Source organism: Loxodonta africana, chromosome 10 (genome assembly GCF_030014295.1).
Source record: "Loxodonta africana isolate mLoxAfr1 chromosome 10, mLoxAfr1.hap2, whole genome shotgun sequence".
Classification (NCBI taxonomy): domain Eukaryota; kingdom Metazoa; phylum Chordata; class Mammalia; order Proboscidea; family Elephantidae; genus Loxodonta; species Loxodonta africana.
The window spans coordinates 85035320-85049593 of NC_087351.1; the positions used below are offsets into that span (position 1 = coordinate 85035320).

At 45.2% G+C, this 14274-nt stretch overlaps 1 protein-coding gene across 5 annotated transcripts in view; it reads right to left on the reverse strand.

The window, feature by feature from the left end:
- The window catches only part of DPF3 (double PHD fingers 3), a 299949-nt gene that overhangs the window by 54184 nt on the left and 231491 nt on the right, over positions 1 to 14274 (reverse strand). For 3 of the 5 annotated variants that reach the window (XR_002785335.2, XR_010323186.1, XM_023546336.2), the window contains exons 8-9: positions 2577 to 2630; positions 2043 to 2171 (exon numbers count right to left, since the gene is read on the reverse strand). Coding sequence is in view for 2 of the 5 variants with exons in the window: in XM_023546336.2 (XP_023402104.1) it covers positions 2043 to 2171; positions 2577 to 2630 (183 nt within the window). In the remaining 3 variants the exon portion in view is untranslated. The remainder of the gene's footprint in view (positions 1 to 2042; positions 2172 to 2576; positions 2631 to 14274) is intronic. The other 2 variants (XR_002785336.2, XM_010588722.3) reach the window with 1 other exon arrangement.

Below are 14274 nucleotides of genomic sequence, written 5' to 3' on the forward strand. Positions count from 1 at the left end.
AAAATACAATAATATCCTAAAATTTATAAAATTCAAGTTTAAATTTTTTCACATTCCAAATAGGCTCTCAAGTAAGACAATCATGCTCTACTTATAGTGCCAATTTTAGGAATCTCACTTTGTACCAGGAAACAGAAGTACTGGGGTAGGTGGGAAGGGAAAGGCAGCTCTGTGGCTCCCCTGCAAGGACCCCAGGGACGCTCTACAGAAGTATTCGCCCACCTGCCTTAACAAACACATCCCAAGGATTAACACCACCTGTTTATTCCCCACGTATCAACTATTTAGCGTTAGGCCCTGACTAAATGATCCACCAAAATTAATCCACAGTAAATACAATGAGAAGACCTAGGCTGCTACAAAATGGCCCCGAGTCACATAGCAGAGAGAATCTGAGAAGAGAAAGCTGAGTGAAGGTTGTGGAGACATAGGCTTTGGGTAGACAAAATTAAGTGCCCACTTCTGGTCCCCCATGGATCAAATTTAGGTACCCTAATTTTTATAGGAAAAGAAGGGGAGAAAATACAGCCATTTGCAATGAGAATTCTGAAGCTTCCCTCTCTAGCCCACCCCAAACCTACAGTTTTCCTCAACGTTCTCCTTAGAATATCACTGCCAAAGGACATTGTTTCTGGCAGTAGAGATTTTGCCTGATGGCTTCCTTTTTAAAAACCGAATTTCATTTGTTTCATTTCTTTTAAATTATCTAAAAACCAGAGTCCACTAACACGTAGGCCCTGCCTTCTAAGCTAGCACCAGTAGAGCAGAAAGTTCCACATATTAGGTATCACGTCTGAAAAGTAAATGAATTGACAGAATTGCACGAACAAGCCACCCTATCAGGGTCCTTGAGAGCTAAATGTGGAGGGTTGAACACAACAGAAACCACAGTCCCTTTTTAATACTGATTTTCTAGCCAAGTCAGTCTTGAGCCCTAAGCAGCCCTAACATTATAATATAAAATAGATAATGCTAAGGTTTACAGATAAAGTAAGGGAAGAATTAAAGAGCTTCGATAAGCCAAGGTATGGTCATCTCAGTCCTTCTCTTGTAGACTGGGAGTAGAAAAGAGTCTAGGCAGAAAGGTGGACAAGAGCAGTGACCCTCACTGCTAGTAATGACCACCCAATTGAACTGTGTTTCACCTACTAGTCAGTAGCTGATAAGAATAAAGATAAGCTTGAAATCCTCTCTCCTCCCTGCCTTGCACTTTGGCCTAGTTATGACATAAAACAATTTGAAAAATAGATAGTACCAACCAACCATGACCAGCCAAAAGTAATGGTTTGGTTAGAAGCGAAAAACAAAACAACGACTTGAACAAAATTTAAAGACATGAACTCAGTTTAAGAACGAAAGAACAAGACCAAAGTCTCTCTCTCCCTATATATTTTTTTTTAAACTTGAATCTTCAGATAGGTTAAATGACGAAAAAGAAAATATGTTGAGTCAATTCCACATTCGCCCATGGAGCACCTGCCCATTTTCCTCCTTTATCTATAAGGATCTCTTTTGTCTGCTCCATATGAGAAAATGGGATGAGTGGCCAATGGAGGTGGTGTTTATGAAGCTATCCAGGAACCCACTGGTCTCTGACTCCCACAATTCAAGGTGTGGCTGCTGTTCCAATATTCATGTTTCCATACTCTTCAGGTTTGCCCCAGGCACTTCCACAGAACAAACACATCTTTTTGTTACATTCATATCATCCCAAACAAGACAGCATGTTGCCTGTGTCTCCAGGTATTTTCACTCTGTCTCACTGTTGTTTGCAACAATACACACAAAATAAATAGGCACCTCATAGAAAGGCCAAATACAAATCAATAATTTCTCTTTGCCCTTTTCCCTGGGTATAACTTTTGGTTCTTAAGACACAAAGAAGAAAAATATCATAATGCCCTAGAAACTCCTCTCTACTCAAAATCATCACCACCACCACTTCTCCACTCTGCCCTTCAACCTCCCCAAGATGGCACAAGGATGCAAGTGGAACAGTCCCTGGTCTACAGGCACATGATGCAAGAAGGGGTCACACTCACCAGAGCGTCCACAGTCTGCACAGGACACCAGCTCTTCAGGCCTCCCACTCTTCTTGTTCATGTTAGAGCCCCCCAAGCAGAAGTCACAGTAGTTATTGGGAATGACTGTCCCATCCGGTCCTTTCTGGGCTGTGGAAACATTAAGAAAAAGTTTCCAATCTTAGGCTGACATGAGTTTCTACTGCCTCTACCTCTCCTCCCACAGTCTGCCAGAATCTGCTTCAGAAAGAACTTGAAGTTTAGAACCTGAGGTTTTCTTAAAACAGAGTTGTTAAATTGGGCTAGATTTTCTTTTTGATCCTTCTTGGCTCAATAGTACTAATGCCTTGCAAGTAATTCAGAACTTAGTGTAATCTTTCAATACTTTACAGCCACGTATTTTCATAGCAACTTCCCTGCTCTTCTGATTGTATCCCTGGATGAGCAAGCCATCCAGAAGGTCTACTAGTCAAGTGAACTTCTCTCAGCACTGAACAACACTAAATGGCAACCATAAACAGTGGTGTGACTAGAGGGAGAGAGAAGAGTCAATACCTGGGCCTTGCCCTTGGGAAAGATGCTCTTGTTTAGGAGATATTCCTCCTGTCCCTGCAAAGGAAAACAAAGAAGCACTGATAGATGGTCATTTCCATGAAGGAAACTGAAGATGCTCTTGAGGACTTTGATGAGCATCTTGGCAGATACACAGGCATCTGTTGTTGTTCAACCTCACCTCCCCAAAGTCCCAACTCATTGATCACCCAACCAAGTTAGTCTGCAAGCCCCAAGTGCCTAGAATCAGAACTGGACCCAGGCTTACCAGACACTTAGCTCAGCCTCATGTCAGAGATGGGTTGAATATGAGTTAGTGAGCATATTTTTAGGCTTAAGATTTTCACAAGTAACTGAACATACTAAGTCATAACCCAGCAGGCTGAAAGCCTTTTCTCCTTAACAAAGACAAAGAAAAATCTTGAGACATGATCTTAAAAACAAAGCCTTGTGAAAACAGCACATGTCCTCAAGCACTAAAATTCTCTATTTTTAGGCGCTGGTTCCAAGCCATGGACTGGTTCTTTGCGTGGGGAGAAATGTCTCCATTTTTCTGTTTTTCTCTCCCAATTGTGGACATCTCTTTGTGAAACACCCCAAAGGAATCATTAACACTCCCTGTTTGTGCCTAAGAAGAAAAGCCTCTGAATTTATGGGATCAGCCTTAACCACTGGGGTATCTGCCTCCTTGCCATACCCAAATGTTATCTTTCATTATTCACTGGCTAACATTAATCAAGGTCCCGTAGGGTACCAATCTGTAAAAGGAAGCAGACACGTGAGCAGACATACCATCCAGACAGTAAGTGATAAACGGATTCACCCACTTTAATATGATTCCCTCTGGCCTTCACTTCCTCCCTGCCTCTGCTTTGCCTCCAGGAATAGAAAAACTTACCTGGGGAAGGCGGAAGACAAAAGCTTGCAGAATTACATTATAGAGGGTTAATCCATTTATCAGTTGCTGTTTGGATTGTTTAATCAGTTTCTAAGTCATTGATTTTCATCTTCAGGGAGGCAGACAATTCTCTGCAAGAAGAGAAAGTGTTTGCTATTTGGGGGAGACAGGGGAGCTGGCCATACCCTGTGGCCTGTTGAGGGTGGGTGTCTCTTCATCATTCACTGCATTCCAAAGACATCTCCATGTCATACAAAATGGTCTTGTAAATAAACTCCAAATATCACGTTGTCCGCAAAAATTTTACTCTGCCTATAAAATTTTCATTGGCCAAACCCAGAAGTACTAAAGTCTCTTCCTTCTCCCTCAATTACCAACTTTACTATTTTTACAACTGTCCTGTGAAAATCCAAGCATGTCTATGAAGCAAACAAACTCAGAGTGTCCTCATCAAGAGATTATCATGAAAATCTACCAAAGAGCCAAAAGAAAGAAGAGGTGGGGTCTATTAAATTTAGGGGCAGAGGGTAAACCAGAGCTAAGTTCCATCACTGATATGAATTGGACATAAAATGTGGAGTTGCCAGTCACAACATAGGTAGCTTCCTGCAAGAAAGGCAATCAAAGAATCTCGTGTACATCACCCCAGTAAAATTCTTAGGCAGTCCACTCTCGTCATCTGTCTCCTATTCTTTTAGGGATTTCCCATTGTGTTTGACTCCTTCCCCATTCACAAAATCTTTAAGCAATCAAAGAATCTGACTTCCTTCAATACACTCTATCCCATGTGACATATAAGGATGAAGTGATACAGAGTATAAAAACTTCCAGATAATTCTTTACAGTATTCACCACCAACTGGTAGAGCACCTTATTGAATCAAGGGCAAAAAATCCTGCAAGAAATAAAAAATTCAGAGATGATCCAGAAGAGCCAAGCCAACAGTGATGGAGAAATTGTTCAAAGGTAAAAAGACCAAAGGAACAGAATTTAATTCATCTGAAGAGAAGTTTCTGAGAAAACTGAGTCAGAGGAGGGTGCCTGGATATATTCGTGTTAGTAGTTTGCCACGCAAAGGTGCCCAGTCAGCAGCATGAGGGGAAAATGCTAAAACCTCAGTCGTAGGCCCTGGTGTGTGGTTGTGACACCCCAGGAGCAGAGAGACAGGTGTCTTTTTTAGTCTAGCAATGGCCTAGTATACAAAGTGACAGGTAACAGCTATGCTGAATTTTCAGTGACAACTTTTTGCTTCAGTTCCTATTGTCTTTTCACTATAGTGAGCTCGCAGCCTCCTTCTAGCTTGGTAAAATATTAGTGGAGTGGACTAATCGATAGCTTATGCATCTGTTTTTTTATACTGTTTGGCATTTGGGATTGGTTTCAGGGTGAGGGCTCTTGCATGAAGCTCTCCCAATTCCCCAACCAGAAATGACCAGGCAAGCCTCAGGGAAGGCACTCTGTCTGTATCACTGTTATGACCCTTCTCTTATTCATACATGTGTGGTTGTTGTTGTTAGGTGCCCTTGAGTTGGCTCTGACTCATATTGACATATGTATAACAAAACAAAATGTTGCCCAGTCTTGTGTCACATATATGTGTTGTTCTTGTTGGTATGTGCAGTCAGGTCGATTCTGACTCACAGCAACCCTATAGGACAGAGTAGAAGTGCCCCATTGGGTTTCCTAAGCTGTAATCTTTATGAGAGCAGATCTCCAGGTCTTTTCTCCCATGGAGCCACTGGTGGGTTGAAATTACCAACCTTTTAGTTAGCAGCCCAGCACTTAACCGCTGCACCACCTGCCTTACTTCCCCATATTCAATAATCCTCTCCTTCAGGTAGGGGGCCATGTCTAAGTCCTGGTTGAAATACTTATGTGCTCTGCACTCAGGATATGGCTAATGACCAATGGAATGAATGGATTAGATAATATGGCAGTGATGCCCTGGGACCTCCTCCTGGGGGGAGATGGGGAGACAGCACTGTTTTTGCTTCCAGGTGGCAGAATCATTTGTTGCTCTGAATGCCATTCACTGCCCCTGGTTTATTTCCCTAATCCTCAGAGATCAGAGCTGGTCCATGTCCAGATGGATTGGTCGGTCATCTGGCCTCGTCTCATGTCCAGCTCTCAGAGTACACAGGAGTGGGTGGCAGAGGGCCCTGGGCTGCTGGAAGAACAACACTGTAGGTGAGACATCATTCCATACATGAACACACAAGAACACTGTAAGACTATGATTCATTGACTTCTAAGGAGGGAACACCAGGTCGCACATATCCCTCCAGCCTCCCTCTTGTTCAACTACTTTTTGAAGACAAAAGAATCCAGAAACGTGGCAGACCTCATGCTGGAGGCTTTTATGTATGTCATTTCAATTCTTTTCTCAAAAAAAAAAAAAAATTGTGAAGTAGGTATCATTTGTCAGATGAAGAAACTGAAGTCCAAAGAGATTGGCTCAAGGCCTCTGTTATAAAATGGAAGATCCAGGATTCGAACTCTGGTTGTTTGTGTCCCCAGAGACTGTGTCACTCTTATCACTTCTCTGCCTCCAATGGCAAATGCTTTCTGAACATACTTTGCATATAAAATCTCAGAGTCAACTTGGTTCACACCCAATATTTCATTTAGGAAGCCCAACGTGATTAAAATTATTGGGATTGGCTGATAAAAGTGGAAATTCTCTTTGAACTTAAACTTAACATCCATACCACGGTAATCCATCCTGGGTGATCCTGTTTATCATCATATATTCTGTGAAAACTCTTTTCCCAAGAATTCTGGGGCCTTGTGAAGGAGTTTTCTTTTAAGTAAAGCTCACACTGTGGCTATATCGGTCTATGGCCTGACCCAGCCGCAAGCAATTTCCCGGTACCATATATGAGATCATTATGAAAAGGATTTTACTATAAATAGGAAGCTCACCCAGACCTTGCAAGTGGGATTTAAATAGAGATTCAGCTTCTGTGTATGGGAAATTGAGTCCCGATTTATAGAAAAAGTGATGGGGAGGGCAAAGACCCGTCTGGTATCTCGATGGCAGCGTCCGCAATGATGGATTTGGTTTCCTGTTGATTAATGTTCATTGGCTGAGATCATACAAGAGATACAAGTAAGCTGCTGAGAAAATAAAGTGAGCCTTAAGAGTTTAGGAATTTACCTGAGGGAGATAACTCTAAAAAGCTCAAAGGGAGAAAAAAAAAAAAGAGGAACAAACATCATGAAGAAATGCGGGGGGCGGGGGGAACAGAAGGTGGGAGTGAAAATTCCAATAACTCAAACCCAGGAACAGGAAAGGCTATGCCTCTAGTAATCCCATCACCACTCTCAATGAAGGGAGGATGAGTTTGGGAAGATACTAGTGCATGCTACAGGATCTCTGAGTCACATCAGGAGCATCGGCGACTCAGTGGTAGAATTTTCGCCTCCCACGCAGGAGACGCAGGTTTGGTTCCTGGCCAGTGCGCCTCATGTGCAGCCACCACCCATCTGTCAGTGGAAGCTTGTGTGTTGCTGTGATGCTGAACTGGTTTCAGTGAGAAACAGTAGGGAGAAAGGCCTGGTGATCTACTTCCAAAAATCAGCCGATGAAAACTCTGTGGATCACAAGGGTCCACAACTGATCATGGGGATGGTGCTCCATTTCATTCCGTTGTGCGTAGGGTTGCCATGAGTCAGGGGCTGACTGAAGGACAGCTAACAAGTGTCTATGGAAAAGTAGGCCAAACCTTCCATAAAGCTACCACCCAAAAGGCGGTCTTTCCCTCTTTTGTCTGATCTCTGCTATGGATGTGCCATTCATGAAAAGAAAAGAGTGGCAGGGACAGTCAGGCTATCAGCAACGCCCCCTCTTCTGGGTTCTGCGGAGACCAGAGCTGCATCCCAAGCGTCCTCGGGAAATAGGAACCAGGCCAGAAGTTTGGGCTCCTCCTTGCCACACACACAAAAGCCCTGGCCGAACACGCAGAAGCTCAGACCCGCTGCCAGGGCCTCTGAGAACAAATACGCCTTGCTAGTGCCTGCCCCTCAGCCCCAGCCCCAGCTGAGCAGCTGTTCTACCTGGGCCTGCTTGGTTGGGGTCTGCAGCCCTTGGGGAAGGCTGGAGGCAGTGAGCAGAGCCCTCCAGGAGGAGATGTGCCTCTACTCCTCCCTCTCACTGGTTCCCCCACCACCCTCCACAGCTGACAGTTCCCATCCCTCCACAGGTCTGACACGTTACCATGGCAACCGGAATCCTGGGCTCCGGCAGCCTCCAGTCTTGCCACCTGTTATTACTTCATCTCTCAAGTGTAAAGCATCCTAGCCTGGTGCCACTTGGCTGTGCAGAGCGCATCTTTAGAGGATGGAGTGAAGAAAAGGGGAGAGGGACAGTGGGAACGTGGAAAGAAAGGCAGCCCCAGGCTGGCCACACAGGACACACTGGTCAGCCAGGCTCGTGGAGGAGGCTTCGAAGGCTGGCCGCCGGGAGTGGAAAGCAACGTGCCTTCCCTTCAGAATCAGGAAGCAGGCCTCAGCTGGAGGCCACCGCAGCATTCAGCTACCTTCTACCCGGGCTTTAATGAGGGCCGTGGGCGGGGCGGGGGAGAGAGGCAGCTGCAAAGAGCTCTGTGCAGGGTCCCCGTGCAGCAGAGCCAGGAGAGGGTTAAAAGTGGCGCGAGAAAGACTGTGGGGAAGGCTGGACCAGAGGGCAAAGCAAGCTTCAAAGCCTGGATAAATGGCCTTAATTCTCACGCTCTTGCTCGCCCTGCTCCTTACGTGTTTACTCATATAAATTATACCCAAGGTCTGACACCTTTTTTCATTGCTTCCCTAGAACTGATGAAAAAATAAATCCTACAGGTGCAAAGAATAAAAATGTTGGGATACCATTCAGGCTGGTTCTTCTAGGCCACCTAAGCGCAATTCAGGCTCTGCTCCGGGGCTCCAGGAGGAAGACAAATGAAGTCTTCCTCCCTCAAAATGGACAGGCTGAGGAATTGGGGAGTCCGGCGGGAAAACGGGCACCAGCGTCCACTCGCCACATGACCATCAGGCCATCAGGGTCCTCGATGGCGGAGAACTGCCCCTTCCTTACCTGCCGTTTTGCCATGCAGCACCAGGGACGATGAGAATTTACGAGAAGGCTAAAAGGGGCGGAGCTCTGAAAGAATGAGGCCAGACCCGGAGATTAGTCCACCAGGGAAAAAGAAGGCCCAGGGCTGATTTACAGAGTTTATGGATCGGGCTGATGTCGTATTGCCAAGGACGACATGAGACAGAATGCGCTGACGTGGTTGCGCGTGCCGCGAGAAAGCTAGACATAAAGGCGGTCAAACAGTTACAGTCTTGGTTAGAGGAAAGGGCTTTTCTTTAGAGGCCTCTGCTCACAGAAGGGGTTTGAGTGCGCACTTGTCGAGAGGTGAGAGAATATTCTACATGATGTCTTTAGGTCCCTTTTAGACTTATTATTTGAGGATTACAATATGGTGAAGGAAACCCTGGTGGCGTAGTGGTTAAGTGCTACGGCTGCTATCCAAAGGGTTGGCAGTTCGAATCCGCCAGGTGCTCCATGGAAACTCTATGGGGCAGTTCTGCTCTGTCCTATGGGGGGTCGCTATGAGTCGGAATCAACTCGATGGCACTGGGGTGGTGGTGGTGGACAATAAGATGAAAGAAGAGACAGAAAAGTGAAGATTTCCAAACCCAGAGGAACTCAGCCTTTCATCGTTATTTTCTGTTTGTGTGCGCCTTTCTTTCCCGATTAGCCATCAGCTGCCTGAGGGCAGGAGCCTTGCCTTTCGTCTCTGATTCCATGGCACCTGGCTCAGCGATTGACACAGAGCTGACAATACTTAATGAAAGGATGGACAAATCTTCACAGAGGCTTTCTGGGGAAAAAAAAATAAATAAATGTGCCCGGCAAAGGGAAGTGAAAGACCAGGAACTGAGTGGATGCGAAGTCTCCTGAGGAGCTGAGTAACCACTTTAAGGCATAATGGGAATAATGGGGGATCACGGGGAACCCATCAGGGAGGATAAAGCTGAGGCCAGTGGGTCTGTCGTCCCACAGGAATCCTCCCCCTTAGGTATTTCTTGGTAAACCAGGATGGAAGGAATTAAGAACTGCCAGATTCAGTTGGCCCCGGAGTCCCAGGCGCCTCACCTTCAGTCTCTTCCCAAGGGCCCTACGGTAGCCAGTGAGAACACAGTCCCTGTCTTTTAGTGAACATATGTCTGTTCTCACTGATGTCTCATCTTGATGGATGTATGTGGTTAGAGTTGCAATTTGCCAGGAGTTTATACACCATGCCACCAGTTCTGGCGCTAGGCTGTCACATGTCCCATCAGTAATGTGCTCTGTGCAAACACCTTAGGTGGGGAGCCTGGGCCTGCCATTACTTTTCTCAGTGCTAATTAGGAAATGCAGAATGAGATACTTTAGCTTTCCAGTGGAAGGTCATGTGGGTCAGCTCAGGCCCTGGTGGACCAGCTTGTTATTCTCACCAAATGAGTCAGTCGAGGGGGAAGCATTATTTTGAGGGTAACTGTCAACATGGCTCTGAATGTAATTCCCCTTAAAGAATTTTCTTTTTCTTTTTTTCTAACCATTTCCATCCTAGGTTCACTGTTCCCTTTTATCCTGATTTTCTACCCTTTCTTGCCTTCTCATCTTTGCTTTTGGGCAAATGTTCCCCTTAAATAATTTAATGTAATTCCCTTTAAAGAATTGCAGGACATCTTAGTGCATTGCAGTTGGAAGAGCTTCATCCATTTGTCTGGATATTGCTGTAATGATTAGAACTCAGCAAGCCCCTTCTTGTTTTGCCCTGCCTTGTCCCTCTCCCAGCCCTCCTCACCCCACCTGCACAACCCAACCAGTCCACAAATGGACCAATATTGTCTGTATCCTTCAGACTGAAAAGCAGAATTCAGGAAAGGGAAAAGGATGAGCCTCGGGCATCACACCTGGGAATCAGGGAAGAACCAAGACACCACAGAGCTGAGGGGCAGCACAGCCCAGGATGAAGTCTCAGATGGAGGGACACCCCCAAGAGGCAAGCCAGGAAGAGGTGCTGGGAGCCACAGAGACATTGTCCTAGGTAGTTCAGAGCCTTTAGAAAAGAAAGAAAACCAACCCTACGCCCTTAGGTTAACAGTGCAACCTGATTTCTGGCCAATTACCTGACACAGTGCATCCAAGAGAAAAAATAATTAAAAGGAATAGATAGAATATGGGTCTTCTAAAGCTGGATTTCTCCAAGGCAGTGGTGCTCAAAAAGTGTGGTCTCTACATGGTTTCAGGGGACATGTAAGTCAATCGGCCTAATAAAATCTATTAAGAAAACATTCTGCATCCCACTTTGAAGAGTGGTGTCTGGGGTCTTAAACATTAGCAAGCAGCCATCTAAGATGCATCAATTGGTCTCAACCCACCTGGAGCAAAGGAGAATGAAGAACACCAAGGACACAAGGTAATTATGAGCCCAAGAGACAGAAAGGGCCACATGAACCAGAGGCTACATCAGTCTGAGACCAGAAGAACTAGATGGTACCTGGCTACAACCAATGACTGCCCTTACAGGGAACACAACAGAGTACCCCCGAGGGAGCAGGAGAGCAGTGGGGGATGCAGACCCCAAATTCTCGTAAGACAACCAGACTTGATGGTCTGACTGAGACTAGAAGGACCCTGGTGGTCGTGGCCCCCAGACCTTCTGTTGGCCCAGGACAGGAACCATTCCTGTAGCCAACTCTTCAGACATGGATTGGACTGGACAATGGGTTGGAGAGGGATGCTGGTGAGGAGTGAGCTTCTTGGATCAGGTAGACACTTGAGACTATGTTGGCATCTCCTGCCTGGAGGAGAGATGAGAGGGTGGAGGAAGTTAGAAGCTGGCAAAATGGACACGAAAAGAGAGAGTGGAGGGAAAGAGTGGGCTGTCTTATCAGGCGGAGAGTAACTGGGAGTGTGTAGCAAGGTGTATGTAAGTTTTTGTGTGAGAGACTGACTTGTTTTGTAAACTTTCACTTAAAGCACAAAAATTATAATTAAAAAAAAAGTGTGGTCTGTGGACCAGCAGCACCAGCACTACTGGCATCACCTGGGAACTTGTTAAAAATATAATTTCCAGCTCCCACCCAGACTTTCAGAAACTCTGGGGGTGAAATCTAGCAGTGTGTGTCTTAAGGACCCTTCCAGGTGATTCTGATGAGCGCTCAGGCTTGAGACCCACTGCTCTAACACAACATATGAGTCATATTATATCATATTGTATCCCACATATTTTCTGCTAATATGAATATAAATTAACTAATCTTCCCCGTGGGGGACACTGGTGATTCAGAAGTATAATTCTCACTTCCCATGCTGGAGACCCTCAATATGATCCATTGAGGCTTAGACCGTTGTGATCCATAAGGTTTCCATTGGCTGATTTTCTGAAGTAGGACACCAGGCCTTTCTCCCTAGTCTGACTTAGTCTAGAAGCTCTGCTGAAATGTGTTCCACATCACAGGAGTGTACAAGCCACCATTGACAAGACAGGCGGTAGCTGTGCATGAGGTCATTGGTCAGGAATCAAACCTGGGTTTCTCTCATGGAAGGTGAGAATTTAACCACTGAACCACCATTATCCCCTTTGAAGACTAAAGGTCTCCCTTAATAGAGTTGTTTCTTTCAAAAAGCCACTGTGCAATATGATGCATTTGATAACTGGATGCATTTGAAAAGCCAGAGGCATCAGTAGGATCATGATGAAGATCCCAGCCTGGAACTGGGATCATTACTTGGGGTTCCAGTGTCCTAACACAACTGGTGTCCAACTTCATATCTCAGCTTCCCATCTTGCTGCATGACTTGAGGCAAGTTACTCAACCTCTCTGAGCCTCAGTATCCTCATTTGTAAAATGAGGGTATTAGCATATGCCTCATGGGCTTGCTGTGAACATTACCTGAGCTAATGTGTACAAAGTCCTGGCACCTAGTAGGTGTTCTGTCATTTATTTTTGATAAGGCAAGAAAAGAAATCAAAGGGTTAAATAAATAAGCTTTCCCAAGAAGTGATGCATGACTTGTGAATTCACATTCACTCTCTGCTTCTCTGGACTTGTCACCTGGCCTCTGTGTACCTTGGTGTCCTCTCGGGGATCCAACACCTACCTTATCAGATTGTTGAGAGGAGTGAATGAGACAGATGCAGCATGCTTCACACAGTGTCTGACACAATCCAGGAATGTTAGCAAGCATTATCGTTGCTGTACACGGAATTCTTCAGTCCTGAACATTTTAGGGAATTAGGCCAAAAATGTGAGAGATGTAAAAGAGCCTTGCAGGAAGCCTAGAAGTGTGTAGATGATGGTCCTGGGGAGATGGGATGGTAAATAAAGGGATAGATTCTGCTCTGCAGCTTCCCTAGGTTTCCTGCCTCCACCTGATCTCCCTAGTTAAACCAAAAGTACTCCTAAGGCTGAGCACACGTTATGCCTTTTTGGAGGCCCAGAGGCCCAGTTACACTCAGCCTCACAACCGGGCACATATACAGTTAAAAAAAAAAATACTCATGTTTACCTGTATAGAAGGATCAGTGTCCCGTATCTAAGATTTACCAAAGAATGTGCCAGGGCCAGGTCAGGCTCAGGTGCCAGAGACCCCATCAGCAGTTAGCTTCACAGTGATAGGAAAATCCTATCACGTTGCCACAGATGGAGCCCCTTGACTCCAATTAGCTATCTGTGGTCATAGAAATGCTCTCTTGGACCAAATGGGACAGAAATGGGATATTAGCGCAAGCATGGAGCCAAACAGTTACCCACATCATCTTGTTTAAGACTCGCAACAACTCCAGGAGGGCGGTATGATTATTATCCAATTTTTATAGATGAGGCAACAAAGGAGCAGAGAAGTATAAATGGCCACATTTACACAGCTAGGAGACAGATGGCAGGGTGGCAGGGTCATCCTTCACACGCTGGCTGGCCAATTCCAAAGCCATTTTCTTAGCCACTGGCTTGAGGGTGTGGATGATCCATGGGGCTGGAAAACTGACTCCAAGTATCCTTTCAAGGAAATCCCTGGGTGATGGAAATAGTTAACTTACTTGACTGCTAACCAAAAGGTTAGATGTTTGAGTCCACCCAGAGGAACCTCAGAAGAAAGGCCTACCTGGCAATCTACTTCCACAACCAGCCACTGAAAACCCCATGGAGCACAGTTCTACTCTGACACACATGGGGTCTCCATGAGTTGGAGTCAACTCAACATCAGCTATTTTTGTTGTTGTTGTTGTTGTGTTTTGTTGTTTATATCTTTAAGGACCAGAGCAATCCCTCAAGTCCTTCTGTGCTTTGTAGTTTGTAAACGGCTTACATAAGTAATAATTCACCTAAAGAACACCTGTTGCTAGTTTTCTAATTTGTTCTTCAGGAAGCCAGAAGCAGCTTGCTTTTCCAGACACACAGAACCCAGTATCTGAGTTTTCCTTTATGTCTCTGTAACAAAGCCTGAATTTTCTGTGTCAAGGTTGGGATAAGTGGTTGACCGTGTGGACTTTATGGCTTTTCAGGCACCTTTTAGAGTGATCCGAAATTTTTAAGCTTATTTCATAGCTTTTTTACAGGCATATTTGTTGTCCCAGGGCCATATGATAGGGGATGGAGATGTCAGAAGATTAACTTCTGTTAGATCTTTCTCCATCAGTGTGGCAACAACATCTTGCGCTTCTTTTAGATAATTTGCGTGTTATCAGACTAATTTTCAGATTATCTAATCCGCAGACATGGCCCTTAATCAACTCAGTTCTCCTCTCTCAGTTCTGCAGGGTACAACAA